Consider the following 22,118-nt stretch of genomic DNA (forward strand, 5'->3'; position numbering starts at 1 on the left):
ACATTGCTATGATTTGAGATCAGAGGTGTCATCAGCTTGAGTCTTTAAATTTCTTTTTTTAACACTATGTTCTTGCAGAGTCTTGATATTTAAAAGCTGTATAAAATACTTGCTCTCAACACTGTCTCAGACACTTTAAATGTCAGCTGAATGGGTGATTTGCTGCATTTCCATGTAGATAAATTCTGCGCAAACATGAACCTAAAGAGTGCTGATTTTCAGAATATGAAATAATGGAACAAGCATGTTGTTAATCTTGTTCCAAAACAGCTACTGTAGGTTTTTATTCATAAGTTTTAATAACTCCTGCTTTCCAGTGAAGAACCAGCTGGGCATCAGATTTCCTGTATTGATCCATTCACTGAACTTTTAAAGACGCTGTGAGACTACAGGAGCTCTTCATTTATTAGGAATTTTTTCAAGTGGCTGGGGACTGTGAGAGCTTCAGTTATTAGGTGTCCCATGCTGACGACCCCATGTCTACACAGTGCAATCTGGAATTTGGATCCTCTTGTGCGTAGGGCACCCAGCCTACAGCCTGACATCAGCTGTGGCTCACTAAAGGAGCAGGCCGTGGCTGTGCCAGTTGTCCTGGTGGCCTGATGACTTCTTTCACAACATACAACTGGAAATGTCTATTATGTGACAAGAGATTTATATTTTTATGATTCACGTTGCCTGAAAAGTTCCCTTTTTTTTGTCTCCTTTAAAAACAAAACAACTACCACCACCCAAAAAAACCCAACTTCCTTTAAACTCTCCTAAATTGTCCATTCTCAAAACACTCACCTACAAATAGCAATACTAAGAGGCTTTTTTTGTCACTTGGGGTTTTTTGTTGACACTTTTAAAGGGTCTTCTATCTCTTATTTGCATTTTGTGCTCCTTCATTGTGACAGATTTGTGCAGTATTTTTTTTTTTTGTCTGAGAAAGCACATTTCTGAGAATGGAGTATACCGGTGAAGGTGTTAGATGACCATAGTCAGGACTATGGTTCTTGTATTTCTCTCAAAGATTTCCAGAACCTCCGCAGTGCTCATGTGCTCTTTAGTCCAGGCAAAATATTTTGATGCTTCTGAAAGCAGCTGGCTCTTAGGCACAGTGTTGTGTAGAGAATGTTTGGAAAAAAACCCCAACAAAACAAAACAATTTTGTCATGCAGGTTTTCTATGGTTTCTGACATTAAATGCATTTTAGCTGTTCTTGAGAACTAACTGAAATATTTAGGATTTTTAATAGCTTTAAGCAAACTTGATAACTGCCATTCTGAAACTAATTCATAACTTGTTAATAACACAGTCCATGACTCAAGCATGTTGCTGACTCTCTTTACATTAATTTGTTTATACTGTAGTAATATCTTCTGGTGAAGCATCTAATTTTTATCCTTTTGCATTAAGCCTCATTTTCTTGACTCCATTGCCTTAAATCCTGTTCTCAGCTTTGGTCTGCCTCACCAGTTCCATGTAATCTGTATCTCTCTTTGTAATCTCCATTCTGTTTGCAGATTTCTCTATTACTAGTTATATAGTGCATATATAAATGTCCTGGAAAAGCAGCTGATGTTTCAGCTATTAAAAAGACCAAATAGTTTTGTGGTTTTTCTGAACTCAATTTAGTATGTGATTTCTGGGAGGTAGATGTGACAAAGACTGGAATTTGATCATCTGCATTCAATCCCTCCTTGACCTATGGTAAAAATGCGGTGTTAGTCAGCAGCTCTGGCTTGAAGCTGTCACTGAGTCAATGAGTCAGCTATAAGGCAATGCTTCTGCTGAAATCAGCATATAACGGCACAGTTGACGCTTATTTCTCATCACTGTTGTAAAAGGGATGGCTTTTCCTGAGCTGGTGCCTCAGAACGCTGCAGGCTGAGCCACAGCATTGAGGAGCTTACATGCGTGGCCCACATCTGACTGAACCATATTTTAACACCTTTAAAAGCTCTCTTCATTGGTGCTATGTCATCGCTCTACTGAATGCGGCTGAGAAGGCAATGAATTATTTCCTGTCTACTAGTGAGGCATGAAGAACCACTAGTGAGGCATGAAGAACCATTTCAGTGGCTACAGAGGGGAACATTAGTAGCTATAAAAGGAACAATGGAGACTTTTCAAATTTTTATCTGTGGAAAGGCAGACTAAAACTTTTATAAGCTGTTTTTTTGAAAGCTTCTATTAATGTATATCTCTATACAGCTGCCTCAATGCTGTGTTCTGAATGAGTTGTTTGAGACAGAATTTCTCATACAGGTTTCATTTCTATTGTCACAGTCTGTCTGATAAAAGTGCATTTGCAGAAGGCTTAAACCCAAACCACCACCCCACTCCGCCAAAAACATCCATGCAAGTATTCCTTTAAAGGGTGGTTAGCTAGCCTTTCATGTCAAGTTCAAGGCAAAAAGTTTGATGTGATAAGGTTGGAACCGAAGGAAGAGGAATCTTGGTCAGCTGTTGCTGTGATGTCTGTGTCAGCAGTGAATCACCTCAATTCCCTCCTTTTAGGAGTTCAAGTCTCCCTTGGTTAGCCAGACATCTAGGTTTTGCAGTTTTAATTCTCCGGTTTTCCATCCATTGACAGATATGGATAAAAGGGTGTTGGTTCCACTACTCCTGTCACTGGCTTCAGGATCATAGAAAAAAACAACAGTATGTTTAAGTAAAGGCAGCAAACGTTTACTCACACAACAGTATCTCTATGTAACAAGTTTAATATATACTTTAAAGAAAAAAAAGTGCAGTAAGGGCAAAAACTCTGGTGCCAAAACTCTATAGACAGGCCAGTTAGTTTATTTACTCTCATTGTTTATCTGTTTCATCCTAGCTGTGTGTTTTATAGGCTGCATTAGGGACAGGCTTCATGTTATTCTGGGTATACAAGATTAAGCCATGGTTATGGGGACTTCCTCCCCACAAATCAGAGAGTAATTCAATTTCAAGGCCTGTCCAATCACTATCTTTATGTCAATCTATATAGCATAAGAATAATTAATTGGAGGCATTTGTTCATTGCAACTATTTCATGAGCCAAGAGGTGGTAATTATTTTCTGTAGACTAGGCTTAAAGTCTGGTCCTGTGGTTTCAGGTTGCCGAGGCTGACAGCCCTGTTGACTTAGGGGTCAGGTGATTATCAAGAGTAGTCTCCAAAAAGAAGTCAAGATATCTATCTTTATTTACTTTACAAATAAGCATGTCCAATGTTTTGAAATGTTCCAGCAGAGAGAGAATTATGTAGAATCAAACATGATTTTTTTGCTCAACCTCTATCTTTGAGGGTTTTTTGAGACACCTCTTTAATACATTGTACTGTCTCATTAAACTTTAAAGCATAGGAATGAAATTATTTAAAGACTATTCAGAAAGTTTATATAAGAATTACCTTGAGTTTGATTGGACTAAACAGCCTATATTTACTTCATTCAGGTTGTCTTGTTCCAAGTGTAGTACAAATACTTTACAAAAGAGATGGACCCTTGCAAACAACTTTCTCCCCTGCCCCCCATCTGTTAATATTAATCTCGTGTTATCTTTTTGCTAAAGTTGAAGTATTTTCAGGTGCTCTCTTTACTTGCTCTTGGTGCTGAATGCAGAATAACTTGTTCAGCATGCTGAGACTTTCTGAAAATCTGCCTGGAATTGTAAGAGGTAAGAAGTAGAAAGCACATCTTTTAAAAGTTGGCTTTCCTAGATAAACCAATTACAGTAACGCATATCTAGTAAACATAACATCAGATTTTTGTATTTATTATAGATAGAGGTATGTGATCAAAGAGAAAAGGGAACATAACTGCTGGTTTGGGCATGGCAGCGTGTGAATGTTTTTACCTGCATGACAGCTTAATTTCTGTGCAAATGTTGTATGACACTTCTAGGGAAAGAAGTGCATGGTGTAATGAGACTACTTGCATTTACTTAAGAGACGTATAGATATTTTTAGGAAACTTAGAAAGAACAGCTTGTCAGTCCTTCAACTTTGGCAAGATTTTTTTTTATTGCTATTTCTTCTCGTGGAGCATAATAATAAATAGATGCTTTTAAAATCTGTATTTCACTGACTATTTTACTGGAAGTTGAGGACAGCCACCACTGTCTGATCTTTGTTATCTTTTTCCTTTCTGTTAATGCTTTTGAGAGCGTGGAGAATTGGGGTCACTAAGGAGAAAAACATCTAATATTGCAGCTCTACAATATAACTTATATTCATCAAAGCTGACAATTCTTAGCAAAGCACAGTAAAAGAAACCTTGCTCCAGGAGAACTGAACAAAACCAAAAAACTCCTACATGCATTCTTGGCCTTTTTATTGTTTACAAATATTTAGAGGTGGGAAAAAAAGAGCATTTTGCAGATCCTATGATGTTCCCCTTGTGCCCTGGAACTTCTGAGATGATTCCCAATTTTAACGTCTGACCGAGAACAGCTATGTGCTTATACACCAAACTTGCTTCCTGCATGGGGTTTGTATGGCTGGCTTATGCCCTTTGTGCCAGCCATCAGCCCTTTTTATTGCAAACGAAGGATAGCCTCCTCCAATACTTATAATTATTTTTCTGAATTAAAATATTTTCTAACTTCAAGCCAGCTTGTAAATTTGGAGTCATCCAGTTAACCCTAAATGCTATTTTTTCTGTTATGAAAATAGCCAGAAGTAAAATACCTGAATTGTTTTGTATGGCTTCTGAATAGTAAATATGCTAAAGACCCCAAATTGGTTTTGTTAAGTTTTTCTTTTTTTATTAAAAAAAAGCCACAAAACAACAAAAACTATCCATCCAACCAACCAACCAAAGACATACCAGTTACTCAGTTGGAACATATTTTGTTGTCAAATGCAGTGGGCTTATGTAATGAGTGAGAAATCTTTGGAGACCAGATTCTTCTCTATGTTAACTGCCCTGTTGCTGCTTTGAGGACCAGGTAATAAAAGTAGCACCAGTTAGCAGGATTCTTGAATCAAAATTGTCAGGAGTAGCCAGAAGGTACCTGCTATTGTTTTTGTACATGAAGAACATGCTGGTGACTCGTGGGTGGCTTCTTAGCGAATCGGTATCCCAGAGGTTCCTCTTAAGCTGCCATTGTTGCTGCCTCATCAAAGTTGGAGAATGGTGACCTTACTAACAGCTCATGAAAGCTGAATCTACCTCACCCAAAAAAACAGCTTCCCAGTTATGGGATAAGCATCATTTTACAACCTTTTGCAATTGTGGGTTTGTTTTTTTGCCTAGGAGAAATGCTAGCTCCGTCAAGAATAGTGCTGGAGCTTTCGTTCTTTTCCATCTTCCAACAGTAGAGTCATCGTATCCAATCCTTATTTGGCATCAAGAAGAAAAACTACTCCTGAGAGTCTGTGCCCAGCACTTGAAAAATAGGGTTTTTAATAGGTTCAACAAAACAATATTATTCATATAGATATATAGATGGCCTGCACAACTAAAGTAAAATCTAATCTATCTAAGTCTAAAATCTATCCCTGTTCTTCCTGTGTTCCTTGCACATTCCAGTCAACTCAAGCACTATTACTGTGGTCTAAGCATCAATGCTGGTGATGGCTATTTGTAGTCAAACAGATTTCAAGTATGAATTTAATCTCCAGCTCCTTGTACTGCCACTTCCCTGGCAGGAAGAGAATCATCTACACTGCCTTGAGAAAGTGAGTTGTGTACATCTGTCACTGCAATGGTCACTGCTTGTATTGAAGCACTTCTTAAAGGAAGTGTTTTGCTGGATCTCAGAAAAATAGCATTTTATTTATCAGCTTTATTGTAGACTTGATGGTATAATCCAGTAATATTTAAAAAAAAAAAAAAAAAAGCCAAACAACTAAACCTCCCTAAAGGGTATATAGCTTCCTTGGGTGGTGCTGTAAGAAGCATAGAGAGTGTTATTAAAACTTCACTCTGTAGTGAATTACAACTTTTGCTGACGGAATAAGAATAGAAAAATGTTTACAAAAGTTCAGTAGTGATACAGCAACCTGGCACACTGTTAAAACACCTAGTTTCAACTTTAAAAGAAAGTGAGTGTGAAGGAAAAAGTGTATCTATGACTTTAACGTTAAACTTCCTCAGAACTGTAGAACATAACCAGCACTGTCTATATGGGCAAATCTTTACTGTCCCACATGACATCTTTGTCTCTAAATTGGAGAGACATGGATTTGATGGATGGACCACTAGGTGGATAAGGAATTGGCTGGATGGTCACACTTAGAGTTGTGGTCAACAACTTGATGTCTAAGTGGAGACTAGTGATGAGTGGCATTCTTCAGAGGTCAGTACTGGGACCAGCGCTGTTTAACATGTTTGTCAGTGACATGGGCGGTGAGATCGAGTGCACCCTCAGCAAGTTTGCCGACGACACCAAGCTGTGTGGTGTGGTCGACACGCTGGAGGGAAGGGATGTCATCCAGAGGGACCTTGACTGGCTGGAGAGGTGGGTGGGCCCGTGCGAACCATATGAAGTTCAACAAAGCCAAGTGTAAGGTCCTGCACATGGGTTGGCACAATCCCAAGCACAACTACAAGCTACACAGAGAATGGATTGAGAGCAACCTGAGGAGAAATACTTGGGGGTGTTGGTTGATGAAAAGCTCAACATGAGCCAGTGATGTGCACTTGCAGCCCAGAAAGCTAGCCGTATCCTGGGCTGCATCAAAAGCAGAGTGACCAACAGGTTGAGCGGGGGGATTCTCCCCCTCTGCTCTCATGAGACCCCACCTGGAGTACTGAGTCCAGCTCTGGGGTCTCCAGTACAAGACAGACATGGAGCTGTTGGAGCGAGTCCAGAGGAGACCATGAAGATGATCAGCGGGCTGCAGCACCTCTGCTGTGAGGACAGGCTGAGAGACTTGGGGTTGTTCAGCCTTAAATTTGTATGTAAGCCCTGAAATTTTCCTGTGAATGATAGCTACTAAGTGATCAGCTTTGTGATGAAAAAGCTTGTACTAGTTGTATTCCAAGTGCTAGTTAAATACAGCATGCAGGAAGTATCTTATGTTCCTTCTGTGTCCAGTAGCAATATGAAAATTGGCTGAGAGAAACAGAGTTATTTTCAGAAAACAGAAAATGTGTCTATATGTGCATCAGAGCATTCTGAAGAAGAGTCTTGGTGCTAGAAACAAACATGCCTCTATTGTGAACTATCTTTGTGCTAACCATGCAAACTTCTGTGGTGATGTTAGAGTACTGTATTTAGTAAAATGTTAGATTACTGTATTTAGTAAGATGATATGGATGTTTTCTACTATATAATCATATTCTTTATATCATGACTCCTTTTCCTTAACGGTTTTATAATATATGTAAATGGCAGGCAGGTAGCCTTCCTTGAGTGGTACGCTTGTTTCAAAGTAAAGCTAAGATTTGAGTCAAATACAAAAACTTACTTCCAATGTAAGTTTTTACTGTACCTTACATTTCATGCATTTCATTATATACAGTTTGTGTTAGATGTTTAGAGTGCAAACTTTGTAATGTCTGTGTGTATATTTTGTTTTCGGGTGGTTTTTCCCCTCCCCTTCCCCAAAAGCAGAGAGATCCATTAATACAAATATCTTTTTGGACCATAAAAAACCTTCTTTTCTTGACAGACGAATACGCCATGAATACATACTGTATCAGTAATGAAGTATATAAAGAGTGTGTCAACCAGTAATGATGTATATGGATCTGGCACCGACTGGTTTCAACCAGACAGAAAATTAGGACCCTGTCTAAAATGTGGAACAAGAGTTTAATACTCAACTTGAATTGTAGTTCTGTAAAGCAACTGTACCTCAGAAAACCAAAGGAAACAACAACAGATAGTAACTTGGTCTGTGTTCTTATGAGGTATTTTCAGGCATTCCTGGGAATCAATTTTATATTTTGTAACGGATTGCCATCCATAGTGGGTGCTGTTTGGTTTTTCGGAATGCCTGCCCTTGCATTGACATCTGGTATATTAAAAGTCACAAAATACAGGTAAAGACAGGCAGAACAAAGGCACTTGAATATCTTGCAACTATCTGTACTATTTATTTTTTACTGCCAAGCAGAAAGAATGGAAACATACTGACTAATTTTTACCAGAACAATAATCAGACATCCACCACTAAACATGAGTGTAGGCCAAAGGAAAGCAAAGAGGAGGCCTTTTGGGGGATAAAGTCTGCTAAAAATGACATTGGTCTGTGTTCCTCCTGGGTCATAGTAGCACGGGAAAGTCTGGTGTGTTTTGAAATTGCTTGCAATTGTTTCTATTCGTGCTTTAACTTCTTTAGAGTTCTCCGACTTGCCTGGGACGTACGAGCACTGGAATAAGAAATGAAAGTGATTCATTATAACATATACCCTAATACAGGATTTGTAGTTAAGTCAGATTGTCAATACTAGCATGTCTGTTTTACTCAAAATCTTCTGTGGTTTGACTAGTATCCCTGGAGATCATCTTGGTTTCCTTATGTCCATAACCAATTTGCCATGCTTCCTGTTTCTGTCAGTGTGTCTGTGCCCCCAGGTCGTAGGTTTACAGGTTGGAGTAGTGTTGTTGGCAACCAGTAATACATATGTGCTCAAAATAAAACTGCAGTCTTTAGGACTGTCACTTTATTATTACAGTGCCATGCTCGTATTCCTAACTGAACTTCTAGGCACCACCACAGCAGAAATGTGTTAGTTCTGCAGAAATTCAGAACTGGCTTGTTAGTGTGCTGGAACACAAAGGCGCTTCACTGTGCACCTCTGGTTGTAACTAGTAGAACAACAGGAAAGCATGGCTGTTGGAGGCTTCCTACTTGTCCTTGTAACACAGAACTATTTTGACCTGTAGTAATAAGGCAAAGTTATTTAGTTTTCAGTGGAAATACTATTTGACTTTGAAGCACTCATTTTCATTGTTGTTCTTAACACTTTATTTTCTGCAATATTATTTTGCATACATCATAATGCTGAGGTGTCTTAAGCTGGAAACTAGCCAAGGCAGAAAGGGGATGGTTCCTGACCTCTGAAGGCTTGTACTTGCAGTAACGCAAACAGTAGGTAGGAAATCAGCAAATCACCTCCTCTTGCAGTGAACAAGACTCTTTTGTTTCAATCTACAGTGGATAATTTCTGCTTTGCCACTTCATTGTATGTAGCTTTCCCTGAGATAGTCACTATAAAGATAGTCATGAGCTAGCAAAATTCTCTTCAGCTAAAGTGTCTTATTTCATCAGGTTTGCAGTGTGAAACTCTAATCTATGTAATTTCTTTAAGATGATGAGCACTTGTAGTCCAAGCATGTTTGGTTTGGATTCTGAAAGTGCTTCAGTCTTGGGTATCCAGGATCTGAATTTCACTTTGTCCCCTTTGAGAGTGCTGAGCTGAGGTAAGGCCTCTGAAATACTCATGGTTTTGGAACTGAAGTTAACCTGACCTTCCCTGGGACAGTGTACCTCTAGGAGCACTTCTGGTTGCAAGGGAGCAAGTCTAAAAACGTTGAGCTGTTTGCTGATTCCCAAGCAGAAATGCTGGCAGAAGCAGAAGGGTAACACCCTACTTTTTCCCCTTCCCCAATCTTTCACACATCTATAAAGCCAAATGAATACTGTGCACCCACATTTCTGTCCCACCCATGGTCTGCACTCATCTTCTAGGAAATAGATCCCTAAAAAGACTGACCAAGGGACCTCTACCACAATACCCAGCACCTCTGCTTTACACTGGTGCTTCCTACAGTGCTAGTGCCCTCTCCATGAGTCCAGGCTTCTGCTGCCATGCTGACCAGAAACAGTTCCAGACAAAACCAAAGACAAATGAGTTTTCTGGGTGATCACCTGGCAAAATTATTGATTTGTTTCTCCTTTCTAAAATGTGCATGTTTTATATATATATATTTTACATTTATATATTAAATGTTCAGTTGGTGTAATTGCTTAACAAATATTAACTTAATGTTTGATGTAACATTTAAAACAAAATCCAAAACTATGTAACTTCTGGAATATTTAAAAAGTGCCTTGGTCTAAGCACTGACATTAACATGTGAAAGATGAACAACTCCTACTCTTACTCAGCTGCTTGGTTTAGAAACAATCACCCCTTCTGCTCAAAGGCATTAGATAGCAGCAGAGAGCCATTATTCAATCTATGTTGCAAGTACCTTAGAATTTCTTTCCAGTGTATCTTCAGTTTGATACAGCATAACCTCTTGTCCTGAGGCTGTCACATTAACCCACACCTGTAGACATGGGTAAGGAAAGATATCCTCATCCTCTGAGCCTTTGCTGTTTGGGCTGAGAACTTTGTCCTTGATGTTGGCTTTGAGTACCTTGCACACAGTTTCTGCTGTCCAAACACTACAAAAACAAAACAAAAAGCATTGCTTTTAAATGTGTTAGCAGCGTCTGTTACGAGTTGCGTGCTGGAAGTGCATCTGTGTATGCCAGCTGTGGATGGGAGCATGGGTAGAGTTCATGGCTGCTCAATTGAGGTGCACTTTGCACACCCCAAATTGATGGCTGTGCCTGGAGAAGGGCTGCCATAGGCAAGCAGTGCAAGAAAAGTTTGTTTGTTTGTTAAACATTTTGTGGTTTGAAATTAGATTCTAACCCCATCTTTAATAAGCCTCAAGTGTTGTTCAAGAAAGAAAAATCGCTATGGATTTTAATGTTTGGTAGTAAATATTTGGAAGTGCAGTACGTTGGTAAAGCTTGACCTTATCTGAAATCTGGCTGCGAATAGTGGAGCTTTTGATCTCTCAGAAATATTTTTACTATTTTCATTCAATAATTCTCAGAACTCGGATCAGTTCCCATGTGTTTCTCCCCCTCTCTCCTTTTGTTTATTACATGGACCTTTTGCATGAATAAGAAGGATTTTGTCTGGCAAAAGTTCACTTTTTGTTGTTACTTACCACTTTTTCTCAAAAGTTAAACTTTTATTACTGATAACACAGTAAGCTTTTGCTTACAGCAGTACACTGTGGTAGCAAAAAAGTGAAGAAATAGTCTCACTCCAGATCTTAAGAAACTCATCTTTTTACATGCTATTGTCTTTTGTAATGTAATCAGCAGGCTGGAAAATACATAAAATGAATGCGAATTACTCTGAAAAACATTATCTTTAAAACAAACATTTTTGAGCTTAAAGGTGCTCTTAGCAAGAATAATGAGGTGGATGTACTTGCTTTCTCCATCAAAATGTTCAAGCATTTTAAACTGAGTTGCACTCTTTTTCTTTGGTTTTTTGTAAATTGATTTTCTGTGTGGAGGCAGAACTTACAAAACGAAATAAAAATGCAGGTAATAGTAACTTCTTCAGCGTTCGTTGTACTCTGCAACATTTGCTGTGGTAGGCTGGGCTGTTGAAGGTGCTAGTTTCTCATGATGGTTGATTTGGAAGTAAGATACAAATTCTCGGCTGAACAATTTTACCATGACTTCTGTTGCTCAAGTTTTTACAGTTTTATTAAAAACAACACACCCTCCTGCACATGAAAAAGATTTTTTTTTTTTTCTTTGCTTTGGCTAAGCTTTCTATTATCAAGATTTGATAAGCATGCTTGTTTGTTTTCTTTTTTATTTTACAAGTTTTCATTGTAAACGCTTTGGTTTAGTCTGTTCTCATTCTAGCCCTGAGGATGATTATTCCCTCTTTCTTGTGCTTTACCCATAAATGCCTGATGGCTTCTTCATTCACTTTTTTGTTTCTCTTTTCTTCTGTTTTAAATTCTTAAGAGCTCTTCAAGAACATATTGTTTGTTTATTGTACAACACACTAACATATATTTTGGCACTGTTTCACTAATTGTTTTTGCTGACATGGGTCTGTGTTCATAAATAAATGACTGTTATTACCTTTGAGTGTAGAATGGCACAATGGTGATCCCAATAAAAAAGTACATCATCATGGAACATGCGACCATTCCCAGTCCCAGGCACAGGGCTCTTGTCTCCCCTCGCTTCTGTGCAGTCACCAACTTTTTTCCCAACATCATTTAGAGTTGTGAAATCTGAACAATCTCTTTCTGGTACAAAAGAAAATACAGAAAGGAGAGGGAAAGCATGACTGTGATTGGCTACAGGCATTGCAGTTGTGGAACACGTTTCTGAAACATAATGTATCCCATGGAGGAACAGTCCTATTTTTGAAAAAAAAAAAAAAAAAAAAAAAAATTTAAAAACAAGTTACTGTGTTTTTTGTTATCTGTAGACTCCTTTTTCTACTTTCTTATATTTACCATATAGTACTTTGAAAAGTGTGTGTGTGTAGGCTAGGACTGGGGGTAGAAAAACCTGATTACTTTTGGGGAGAGTTCTGTTAACAGCCTGACTGTCCTCAGCCTTCATTCAGTCTATTTTATGTTGCTGCATCTCTGAAGTAAGAGATACTGTGGTGTGTATTGGTAAAGGCTGCATGAAGGGAAAATCCTACCACAGTACAATCCTTTTTACATTATGCATTTTCTTCTGGATTAGTCTGAAATGTGGTTGTCTTATTTCAAGAGAGCTGAAATGATTTAAAATTTAACATTTGAGATGCCCGGTTCTGACTTCTGCTTGTTTGGCCTTGTCCATTCAGGGATGCTCAAAACTTGATGTCCAACCAAATCGCAGAGAAAAGCTGCGTTTTCTAGACGGAAGTAGTATGTTGCCACCAAACATAATTGGACAGGATTATAAAACATAGCAGTTAGAACTGCTATTGTTTCACCATGAGCACCGAGTCAGGACTGCTGCTGGCACAAGTGGGAGAGTGCAAACTGTGAAGTGTTGGTGCAACATTGGGGGAACTCTCAGACAGAGCTGTCTGAACCTGAGCTTGGGAGTGACTGGCATTTCTCCCCCTCCAATCTTTTGCCAAGTAGCATTTTAAATTATCTTGCTAATTCTTTGATAAAGAGAATCTGAAAATAATTGCTGTGAAGCCATATGCCATTAAGTCAGCATGACTGATATATAGGATTAATAGATAAATGAACCATAACAGTTGCTGAGAGCTCAACCCATCACCAGTATCTGTTGCACTAACAGCTGTAACTGAAGGTTTCTGGGGTTTTGTTTTTTCACAAAAACATGGTGCAAGACATAGTTGTGGCAAATGATGAGACTGGCAAGATTTGTGTGGGGTTTTTTGGGAGAAAGGAAGAAAGCAGAGCAGAAGGAGAAAGAGAAAATATGTTACATATGTGCCGAACAGGTTTCAGTTGTCATGTGCAAGACAACGGTGCACAGCTTCATGTAGCAGCTGGTGTTTTCAGGATTTCAGCTTCAGGTGTGTGCAACTATTTAGTGTTTATTCTTACTGACTGCCTTCAGGATGGTATGGTCCCTGCTTAAATCCACCTGTGTTCAGCTAAGCAAGACTTAAGTTTTTTGATATGGTATAAGACAAACACAAGCTAAAGTTAGTGAATAAGCTATAGGCTGGCAGAGCTGGAGTGTTTCTGGGGGTGGGGCAGAACACTGAGTTTTGCAAAAGACAAGATAAAGACACTATCAGCTCTCGAAAGCAACACTCAGAGTATATTCATTCTTTCTTTCCTATTAGTTCTGGTTTTCACTGGTAAAAGTGTCTTATTTTGCTTAATGATCAAAGGAAAAAAGTATTTGAACATTGAAATGCTACTGGTTTTAGACTACCGTAACACCTGAATATTATTGTTATTACCAAAAATATAGAAGCATATGGATAGTAAAACAGCTTTGGTTGTTTAGCATAACTTGGAGCTAGTTACAGAATTGTTTAAATATATAATTTGAAGTTGATAGTATATAATATCAAAATGAAAGGCTGTTCTGAGGTGTCCCTATTAGCAAAAGGATTGTTGCTGGAATACTGAATTTAATCCAGTTTCAAATTTAATTCCCCTTTAAATAAAATATCAATATCCACTGTGAATATTGTATAGAGCATTTTGAAGGGAGTTGTTTTTCTGATGATCATATAGAATTCACTGGCACTGTAGGAAGCATCTTAAGTTGGAAATTGCCATAAGATGAGCCTTACCCGCTTACTGACATTTGACTTTAATACAGAATGTGAGCTAATGCCCTTAAATAAGGCCGTATTGTGTTTTTCTAAGTCTATGGGTCTATAAATAGAACATCTGGCATCAAGCACTGTCAGTGTGCTCACGCCATGCCTGCAGGCTTGTGTATAACCGTGCACAGAGGCACGTGCACCCCTCAAGGAAACTTGGGTAAATGTTGTTAGTGACTGTTCCTTGGAAACTTCTGTTCTTTCTTCTAGTTCTGTGGGGGGAAAGTGGAAACAGTATTTTCAAAAACAAAGAATTAAAAAATATTTTAAATAATGAAATGCTGTACATCACAGCACCTTAAGACCAACTGATACTAGACTGACCCTCCTTTACCTGTTGTGCAGCTTGGTCAGAGGGGAAAATGACATAAAGGAACATCATTGGTCCTGGAGCACGAGCCCTGAGACCATGTGGTACCTGAGTTGGCAGTTCGTCATAACACACTGGGAAGCTAACAACAGGCAAGTGAAAACCTGTGTTGTTAGCAAGAAATTCTTACATACAGTAACACTGATTAATCCTTAATTAGTTCTGTGGGAAAATGGAAAAGTGAAAGATTGGTACTGTCACCATGGCTTGTGGAAAGCTTCCTAGTACTGGCCTAGTATTGTTAATATCTTGAGTTTTAGATGAATCATAATGTTTACGTAGCTGTCCCAGTCATGCTGAGAAACACTGGGGTCATCAGACCCCTTGTTACATGGAAAACAAGAACTGTGGGACTATTAATCAAAGAATTAATAAGAAATGTAATTGCCCCATCAGTCTGCTTGAACGTCAGCCATATATGCAGCAGAAGTATCAGTAAACTCATCCTTCCTTAAATCATCTTAAATTGCCGGACTACCTCCTTAAGACACGTAAGGAATTAGTTTGTGTCAACTGGAAATTTTCACAAGTGGCCAAGAGGTTTCCCCAGCATTATGTGCAGTGTTGTTCCCCACCCTGACACCAGCTGGGCTGCCTGACTCTGGTTTTCTGTGTGGGCTGCTGGGTGATCCTTTTTGCTTCTGCTCCCCCAGTTCAGATGTCTGCTCCGCCCCAAAGCGAATAAGGACATATGAATTATGCAGAGAATGTTAACAAGAAAGATTGGTCTAAAAATATCTCACCGAGTGCTTCTATACACGTAAAAAATAACTGGCTAGGTCTTCAGATGCGGTAAATCAGAGATGCACATGTCACTGTTGTGTGGCTGCACCAGATTAGCTGTAAATGTGGTCCCTAAAACTGAAATACATACTTCCTGCTGTGGGTTTTTTATGCTTTAAAATTTAGAAGACCAGGAAAATCTGTAATGCTATTTCATGCCTGTGTGGAAGAGGAAAGCCAAGTCAGTGAAGGAAACCCTATGTGCATTTTTTCCATTCATCTATCAATATTCTTATGTTCTTGTGCTGAAAATCCTGCATTTTCTGGCTCTTGAGACAAAGGAATGCTGCATGCACATAGAAAAACATTTATTTGGAATTTTCCAATTGTTTAAAAGGTTTTTTTTTTTTCAGATTAAAAATTCTTCTTTTCTGTCTCCTAAGCTCTGTCAATGTATATTAGGAGGAATGTTGAAAGAGCTAAGTGTTTCCTCTGACGAAATCATTAAATCTTCGAAAAATGAAGCACTGCAGAGGACTGGATTGGCCCAGGAAGTCTCTGAGCGTATTTGAATTGGAAGATGTTGAAGTGTATAACGTGGGTTTTAGTCCAGCCTTCAAGAGCAAAGCTAAATGTATCTTTTGCAGTGAACATTGTGGGGTGCCTCCATAATTATTAGGAAAATATAAGCTCCAAATCTTTTCATAATGTTCCCTCTCCCTAATCTTCTTCTTCAGTCTAGTTAAATTATACAGTACATTAGCTGTGCAATTTCAATGTATAATCACTGCATTGACAGCTGCTGGTGATAATCCTAGGGATGCCATCTGCTCAGGTTTGGAACAGAGTCCCCTGTTTTGATTAGTAGACATGTTGGATACTCAGTGGGAAGTCTCTGCCGCCTCCTCCATCTCTCAAGGAGTTTCAGTGCTGTGGCCTCCGTGGTTTTGCGTGGAACCGCTCTCTTGGGCTATTCCAGGCTGCTCTTAACTTGAGTATGGCAGTATCAGTAGCACTGATGAATTCATCTCGCTTGCTGAAAAAAGGGTGATAAACCCTTCTCTCAAATTGTAGTTGGAATAAATATTAACAGTGAGCTACTTGGGTTTTTTGAGGTGGTTTATCCTATACCATATGGTGAATTTTCAGTGAGCATTTATATTGCTTTCAGATGAGCATCAAGTGCTAATACTACATCACACTGAGAAAAGCGATGCAAGTTATCTGCATGTCTAAAGCAATGACAAGACTATAAATAAGCCTGGACTCTTAGGTCTCTACTGCCACTGCATACAAAATAGCCACTTGCTTTCCCCTATCAAGTGCCAACTTAATAGTCACCTTGTTTTATTCTTAAAACACTTTATGTGTTGACAACAATAAAATTGCTGGCTTTGGGTATGTAAGAGGAGCATAGTATTCATCACCAGTTTATTGGCCAGGTACTTTGTGTGGGAACCAGAAGGCAACCCTAAGTTTTAGATCTATAAATATGAGTTCTGTATTGGTTATGCTACTGTGGCAGAGCTGCACAGCTTAATATTTACTATTGTCTCTGAGTGGATTTAGTTTGGTCACTCACACTTGCCTACCTGTTTCCATAAGTATTTTAACACTGCTTGGATTCCTCTTCCTTTCTGTTTCAATCTTGCCTTCATCCTTTTCTCATCTACTGACCCACCGCTTACACCCTGGGCAACAGACCTGAAGTCAAAACTACTTTTGTGTTGGTGCTTGCTTCCCCTCTCCCTGCCCTCCATTTCCTACTCTAGCATTTCTATGCAATCCTTGCTGGTAACAGGGGTGCTGGGGTCAGGGAATGCCAGTTTTGTTCATTGCAAGTAGGTAAGAACCCATTACTTAGCATTCTGTGCATCTGGTACCACAAATACCGTGTGCATTACAGAATAAAGTGATGCTGAACCTCAGTGGAAATGTGCACAGAAAAGAAGATTCTGCCATGTACTCATGCAGCTGTTTTGGAAACCTGAAGCAGAAATATTTTGAATGTGTAATGTGATACAACTACATTTATTTTATGAAATATGCTGTATCATTTTGCTTTATTAATGAAATCTTTACCTAATGTAACACTAGTGTGAATTAAAGAAGTTAGCTTTTTAGTTGAAGAACCTATGCAGTTGTTTAAGAGTAATTCTGTTAGCTTTTAAACATAGTGGTTCTTAAAAAAAAAAAAGTTACTTGCTCAGTTCAACAGTTCTGAAGTTTTTCTGGAGTACTTCTTTTGGATTCTGTGCAGTACAGTGCTGCACAGAATGAATCTATTTAAGGGTAGATTTCAGGGAAGCTTGAAAGAGTTCAAATGCTTCGTTCCTCTCTAACTTAGAGGTAGGCAAGCACAGACTGTAAAGGAATGCTGAACATCCAATGCCATGAAATGTCTAAGAGTAAAGGTGTATTCACTATTAAAATGAATAAAAGCTATCATCTTATACGGGCTGCAGACTTCTAAGATTCTGTTGTTTATTAAACAATTACTGCTACCTTTGCTAATAATTATGGAGAATTATCAGATTCCAGTTACAAAAGAAAAAAACAACTTTTCTGTAGCATGTGGGCTACCTGGGCTGTCCTCCATAGAGCTGCAGTTTTAGAAAGATTGCTGCTTCTAAAAACACTGTACTTTCCAAAACCCAAAGCTATTGCATGCTCCCAAGGAAAAGCAGTTGCTTACTTACTGGTTTTGATGAAATTCTTCTTTTTCTGATGGAAAAAACTTCTGTTAAATGACAGGGCTGGGATAGTAGTGGAACTTCGAGCTGAAAGAGATTTTTATTTTATTTTTTTCCTTTCCTGTACTTCTCTGGGTTTGTTTTGCTGTGGCTGAACTCCTAACTTAGTTCCCCTATTATGAAGCTTTCTGTAACCATAAATGGTAAGGTATGAGAGCACTGTCCTTTTTGAGATTAATTGCTGAAAACCAGGAAGCCACAATACTAACACCAATTACAGCTGAAGAGGCTGTTTTCTCATACCCTAGGGCCCCTTTACCACATATCCCAGTGGATTTGTCTTAAGGTATGGTCCTACTCCTTTTGCACGGTTTTTTTAGTTTAGAAATCCAATAGGTCTTTTGGGTAAGATTTAAGAAATTGACTGTATCAATGACCAGTGATACTGATTCTTAATTCTTAATACCTGAGCTATTAACAGCTGTGTGGGAATGCTTTGTTGCCACTAGTTTTGGTCAGTTTGGATGCAACAGATGTTAAAATTTTGACTGTACATCAGGACTCTCTAGATAGGGTCGAAAACATCCATCGTGCCACAGATATGAGTGTTCAGCATGTTCCTCTTGTCAAAAAACCAAGTCTGCTTCTGGGACATATAAACAGATGACTCCTAGTACAGAGCTTCAGAGAAGAGCTAATTTTTTTTGTTGTTGTTGGGTTTTTTTAGATAGGGAAACTCTTTTATTGGGAGATTAAAGGAACTGAAATGCTCAGAACATTAAGAGTTCTGAGCATTGTAAACAGGGGTAGGATCCCTCTACCGTGCTTTAGGTATCTAATAATTAGCTATTTCAGCTTAAGATGCTCTTCCAGGCTTGCTTTTGGTAAAAGATTTGAAGTTTGCATGTTCAGAGAGGTCATGCTGTCTGAAGATAACAGATGAATCTCCCCCAGAAGGACCTTTTCTATTATTAGTGATGCAGAAGAGAGCACACAAAGATAACTTGGATTTAGATAACTGTCTGTTAGACACTTAAAGCTAAGTAAGATGAAGCCTGCTACTATCATCTAGATTGGAAAGATTTATGATCACAGTCATTTTTTTTTAATATTTGAGAAGTGATGTAGCTAAATTTAAAGAATGGCATTTGAAGGTTGGAAAAAGAGCTTTCTGAACAAAAATTATTCCCACATAAAACACGATCTGGTTGAGTGGAGTTTTCTATCATTTTTTGATACTTAGGAAAAAAGACTGGATATTTCAAAGATGCAGGCTCCGGCTCAAGCAGAAGTCATGCTTTTAATGAGGAATTTATTAAAAGTGATTGGGCTGTGTGATTCAGGAGGCAAGGTAGAAAATAAGGTAACCCCTGCTGACTGAAATTCATGAATCTCCAACTCTGTCTCTTCTGCCTGCTCTCCTTAACTAATGATTAATACACATGGATCAATTTTTAACTGCTACACTAAGGAGCTCTACTGCAAAAATAACGCAGAACTTGTGGATTCCACAGGCAAAACAGAGATTACATTTTTAAAGTTCCTCAGTGTACTGAAGGAGGTGGTAATAGAGTGCTCAGGCTCAGTTTGAGGTGCACTGGTGATTTGTTTGAACAGACAGAAGCTATGCTCCAAGTCTGGTGCTACATATTACCTTTTCCTTGTTTCTTTTCTGCTCACATAAGCTCCAGACATGCAAGTCCAGGTGGCCACTGGCTCTCAGAGAACTAACCTAATAAAATAACATGGGTGTGCTAAAGGGAGGTGCTGTGCTGATATCCAATTCTAACCTTGGGATATTTTGATGTTCCACTGACCTGTACAGAGTGGTGTGTATATGTAAGAGCTGTGTCAATGGCAAGCCAAATAATGTTTGTTGTATTATAAGGTGTAATTTTGTATTATAGTCTAAAATAGCCTCTGTCTTAATAAAATCACATAGAATTTTTTTTTTTTTTTTGCAACTTGAGGGAAGGGAGGAAAAAGGAACAATCTGGTGATTGAAATCACTGTGTGCTTTTACCCTGGTGCTCCTTTTCCTTACAAGAGCTGCAGTGCTTGCTGCTCCTCTAGCATTGCTCACGGCTGTCATGGTGGGACACCATAAGCCCACTCATCCGCTTGCTCAAGGCAGAGTTTCCCTGGTATCGGAGGAGCATGGGACCAGCCTTAGCCTCTACATGAGGATCTTCTGTTGGGACAATAATTTTCTGCTTATTTGTAAGCTGCATAACTGGTGATGCACAGTTTCTCCTGGCCTTATGCTGACCCAGAGAGGGGGTGCAGGGCCACTGCTGGAAGGGCTGTTTCTGAGAGTGCTCTTTGAGTATGGGTGGCAGAACAAATCGAGGCTAGTTAAGGTCAGCTGGAGGTAAAGACAGTACCCCTGTTGGTCTAAGATCCTCTTGGAAATACTAGTTTCTTGCCAAGATAAAAACTTTGCAGGGACATTGGCCAAGCCTTGCTCGAGGTGCTGTTTTGATGTCTGATCCCTGACTGTAATTGAGAGAAGAAAAAGGGAAGACAAACAATGTCAGAGTAGGCTTTTCTGAACTTCAAATATTTTATTTTGAATCTGAACAACTTTTTTTTCAGCGTCTTGCTTCTGACTGTATTAAACCCTTTGGCTAAGGCCAAAATAAATTAAATTTGAGGGATAATTCCCCATGATTCTTTAAAAAACAAGCAATGCTTCAACTTGAAAATAAAAATGCCATGTCTAAGTTAGTGAAGTATCTACACTTAGAATTATCAGTTTCCAGAACTGCAAGAAGCTATCAGACAAATTAAAGATAACTAAGATAAATATTTCAGAGGAGTTATTTTCTCTAAGTGCTAGTGGAAGAAAAAATGTGGGAGAGAAGGCATGTGGCGCTGAAGGAGAAATTGTGTAAACATTAGCATGCAAGGGTTGTAGCTCTGTTTTGTAAATAAAAATATGAAGGAACTGTAGACATTACAGCAGTGGTAGGGGAAAAGTTTCCTGCATTTATTTGCTGTACTACTCTCAACCCTCCCAAGGAATCAGACTGACTTTGCTGTGATTCTGGAGCTTCAAGGAAGCTCAAGAGAGTCTGGTTTTGACCCTAAGTGCTACTGAAGTTTGTTGCTGTGACATCACATGAATTAGACTTATTTTGTGTTTGCAGGTGACCAGTTATGCATTGGGTTGTCCTATGTAACAGGTGCATCTTGCTGGAAGCCCTAGTCAGATTATCTAAGTAGTGTCTGTAGGCAAGCAGAAGTGATGTGAATTTGCAAGCTGTAAACTCTCTTTTTAACTCTAATGTAAAGAGCAGTTCAGGAGTTAAAAAAGAAAGAGCAGTATCTTTTAGCTGGTCGGAACTGCTTATTCCGTTTTTCTAAGCTGATCATCCTTAAGGGTTGTTTTCATGTTAGGGCATAAGAAAAACCTCAATGGCTGTGAGACAGAGCCAGTTTAATAAGTATTGCCATTTTATTTCCAGGACTTTCTGTAGCTTCTAAAGAATCAGTGAGCTGTGAAATGGGAACAGTTGTTTGGATCTTCAGAGTGCCCTGCAAAGTTATTAGCTCCCCCCCCTTCCTAATTGGAACATATTCATGGTGTCGTACATTGTCATTTTTAATGGGCATCATAAAGAGAAGCTGTGGCTCTTGAACAATGAACAGTCACATGTTAAAAATTATGCTAGTTAGAAGGAGGAGGATGTCCTAAATGTTGGCATGTCTAAATCAGACCCAGGCAAACTTTAGGAGTCAGCTGCTTCCTTTAAAGTAACTGAATTAACAAACTGTTGGACTTGCTGATAACTCACCAGTTTCATGAGGGCTGAGAGAGGCCTCAGAACTTGTCAACAGGTACGTAAGCAGGGATTTTGAATTGTTTGGCCTCCAACTTCACAGCGTGGTGGCTGTGTGCTTGTGATGATTCCCTGAGTGAAAGGTAGCTGTGCCACAACAGGCTTCCCTGCGATGTGTTGTACTGGTAGTAAGGCATAATGCTGTGGTAGGACTTCATTTCTCTCTGAAGTTACTGAGAACTCTCTTACTACTGTGTCTTGAAACTGAAGTTAGAGAGGATGCTTAACTGTTTTCTGGGTCCAGTCCTCTGTGGATGCATACTACCTAATTTCAGAGAATAAGTGCATGGTTTTCAATCAGAGAATAAGTGCATAGGATCTTTTCTCAGTTTGGATCTTGTATGTGTAATCAGTTCTTAACAATGTTATTCCAGATAGCGGAGCCAGCAGTATTTGAAGAAAAACAGCTACCACCACCAAAAAAATCCCACCCCAAAAAACCAAACCCAACAGCAAAAAAACCACACACATTCGTCGCATTGTATAGAA

The 22,118-nt window shown here is 39.0% G+C and overlaps 2 protein-coding genes across 2 annotated transcripts in view; one reads left to right on the plus strand and one right to left on the minus strand.

The window, feature by feature from the left end:
* Window positions 1-22,118, plus strand: part of KCNIP1 (potassium voltage-gated channel interacting protein 1) — a 615,599-nt gene that overhangs the window by 192,660 nt on the left and 400,821 nt on the right. The window lies entirely within an intron of this gene.
* Window positions 7,553-17,960, minus strand: KCNMB1 (potassium calcium-activated channel subfamily M regulatory beta subunit 1). Its single transcript, XM_054841794.1, has 4 exons — window positions 17,794-17,960; window positions 11,817-11,986; window positions 10,121-10,316; window positions 7,553-8,292 (listed from the first exon to the last, which is right to left on the minus strand). The coding sequence occupies exons 2-4, from the start codon at window positions 11,954-11,956 to the stop codon at window positions 8,023-8,025; spliced, it is 606 nt and encodes a 201-aa protein (XP_054697769.1). The 5' UTR covers window positions 11,957-11,986; window positions 17,794-17,960; the 3' UTR covers window positions 7,553-8,022.

The sequence above is a fragment of the Grus americana genome, chromosome 14 (assembly GCF_028858705.1).
Source record: "Grus americana isolate bGruAme1 chromosome 14, bGruAme1.mat, whole genome shotgun sequence".
In the NCBI taxonomy this organism is placed as follows: domain Eukaryota; kingdom Metazoa; phylum Chordata; class Aves; order Gruiformes; family Gruidae; genus Grus; species Grus americana.

What these genes read in the sequence shown, in the direction of transcription:
- KCNMB1 (XM_054841794.1), bottom strand. Translation starts at nt 11,956, where the DNA reads ATGATGTTGGGAAAAAAGTTGGTGACTGCACAGAAGCGAGGGGAGACA. An exon ending in GTGCCATTCTACACTCAAAG is followed by an intron (nt 10,317 to 11,816) that starts GTAATAACAGTC and finishes TTGTTTTTGTAG; the next exon opens with TGTTTGGACAGCAGAAACTG. An exon ending in CACTGGAAAGAAATTCTAAG is followed by an intron (nt 8,293 to 10,120) that starts GTACTTGCAACA and finishes TTCTTATTCCAG; the next exon opens with TGCTCGTACGTCCCAGGCAA.